This window comes from Micropterus dolomieu, linkage group LG12, assembly GCF_021292245.1.
Source record: "Micropterus dolomieu isolate WLL.071019.BEF.003 ecotype Adirondacks linkage group LG12, ASM2129224v1, whole genome shotgun sequence".
NCBI lineage: Eukaryota > Metazoa > Chordata > Actinopteri > Centrarchiformes > Centrarchidae > Micropterus > Micropterus dolomieu.
Window position 1 is genome coordinate 38,205,998 of NC_060161.1, and position 1,865 is coordinate 38,207,862.

The 1,865-nt window shown below is 43.1% G+C and overlaps 1 protein-coding gene across 1 annotated transcript in view; it reads right to left on the reverse strand.

Moving 5' to 3' along the window:
• LOC123980223 (zinc finger protein 239-like) overlaps positions 1-1,673 on the reverse strand; it is a 5,342-nt gene extending 3,669 nt beyond the window's left edge. The window contains exon 1 of the mRNA XM_046064506.1: positions 1,319-1,673. Coding sequence (XP_045920462.1) covers positions 1,319-1,387 — 69 coding nt within the window. The 5' untranslated portion in view covers positions 1,388-1,673. The remainder of the gene's footprint in view (positions 1-1,318) is intronic.
• Positions 1,674-1,865: the final 192 nt, after the last annotated feature.

Consider the following 1,865-nt stretch of genomic DNA (forward strand, 5'->3'; position numbering starts at 1 on the left):
TTTAACCAGAACAAAGAAATATGACCACATTACTCCTATTTTAGCTTCATTACACTGGCTCCCAGTGTGTTTTAGAATTGACTTTAAAATTCTATTGATCACTTTTAAAGCTCTTCATGGCCTCTCGCCTTGTTATATTTCTGACCTTTTAGTCCCATACGCACCAGCACGTACCTTGAGATCCTCGGGCAGAGGTCTGTTGTCTGTTCCAGAGTCTCGACTGAAAACTAAAGGGGACAGAGCGTTTGCTGTCAGGGCCCCGAGACTCTGGAACAGCCTGCCCGAGGAAATCAGGTCGGCTGAGTCAGTGAACTCTTTTAAGTCCCTTCTTAAAACAAACTTTTATAGGAGAGCTTTTCCCGATCTTATTTGACTTTATTTTATCCCTTTTATTTTATTGTATTTTTAATTTTATATTAAATTTTCATGCTCTTATCTTTTTTGTATTAGTCTTTACACTTGTTAAAGCACTTTGTAACTTGTTTTTGAAAAGTGCTCTACAAATAAGGATTATTATTATCAGATATAACATACATTAAATATTCTGACAACACTGGACACCACTAACTCACTAAGAGAGCTAAAGACTGAGATGGACAGCAGAACTGTCTTGACCTCAAACCCTCCAAAACAGGAGCTAGTTTTTAACTTTGCAACTCTGTTAGTCAACAACCAGCCAATAGAAAGGCTGACTCATACCTCAGGACAATAACTGATCACAAACTTACCTTCCAATTTATTTACTTACAACCTTTTACTACAGATATGTGATGTGTTTTCGGAAATGTGAACTGATCGCACTGATGCTCAGCACAAATCAAGCTCCTAACAGAAAGTTATTTGAATTGAACTTTAGTGGAGCAGTTACAGCAACACTGGAATAATCCTGCCAACCTGGGCCCTGGCAGCCAAAAACCAACCAACCCAAAAGCAAAATTATCTGCAAAGAAACTACAAGCATCAACAAGCAGCAGTGAAGGTTAACAAGAAATCCTCCTCACAGATCAATCAGACGGATCATTGTTTGTTCTGCGCGCTCCGCCATGACAAGTGCTGCATCGCGCATGCGCAACGCGGGAAAATGCCGACAGTCACAGACAAAGAAAAGAGAAACGCTCGTGAGTTTTTCTTTCAGCTTCCTCTCTTCAAGATGAAAACAGGAACCACGGAGACACTTTGGAAATCAAACCACGTCAACACAAACCCTGGAGCGGGTTTTCAGGCTCTGATCTCTAACAACAGAATGAACGGATGATACACGGACCCTCGAGACTCTTCCTCGTGTCTTTAGTCTCGTGATGAAGTCATGAACACTGACCTGAACATCGGCGCTATCAGAGCACGAGGCTGCTGTTTGGCTCCTGCGGTCCGGGTTCTGGTTCTCCATCGTCCTGCAGGTCTCCGCTGTGACTGGTGGACCGTGTTGTCCTGGACCGAGTCTGGATTCTGGTCTCGGAGCTCTTCAGGCTGAGATACAGGAGCGCTGCGGGATCCCGCGGAGTGTTCTCGCGATGTCACGGCGTCTCGCCCCGCCCCTTAGTTACTGTCGCTAAGGCCGTTTAGAAACACGGCTCCTTGATTTCAGGCAGAAGATGAAGTTTAGTTAGTTGGTTTCCTGAAACCAGCTGATCATATTTGATGTGTATGAGGGAGTGTGCTTCACACAGAGCAGAGTTTTAATTTATTTTTAATGCGACCTCTGACACAAATAGCAATTGTAAGTTGCTTTGGATAAAAGCGTCAGCTAAATGAATAAATGTAAATGTAATTAATGAGCAGCCCAAACAGATGCAAACACAAAGCCACTGAAGGAAAACTGTGTGTTGTGAATGTAGCCTGCAAACCTCTTTAGTCTCCGTTAATAC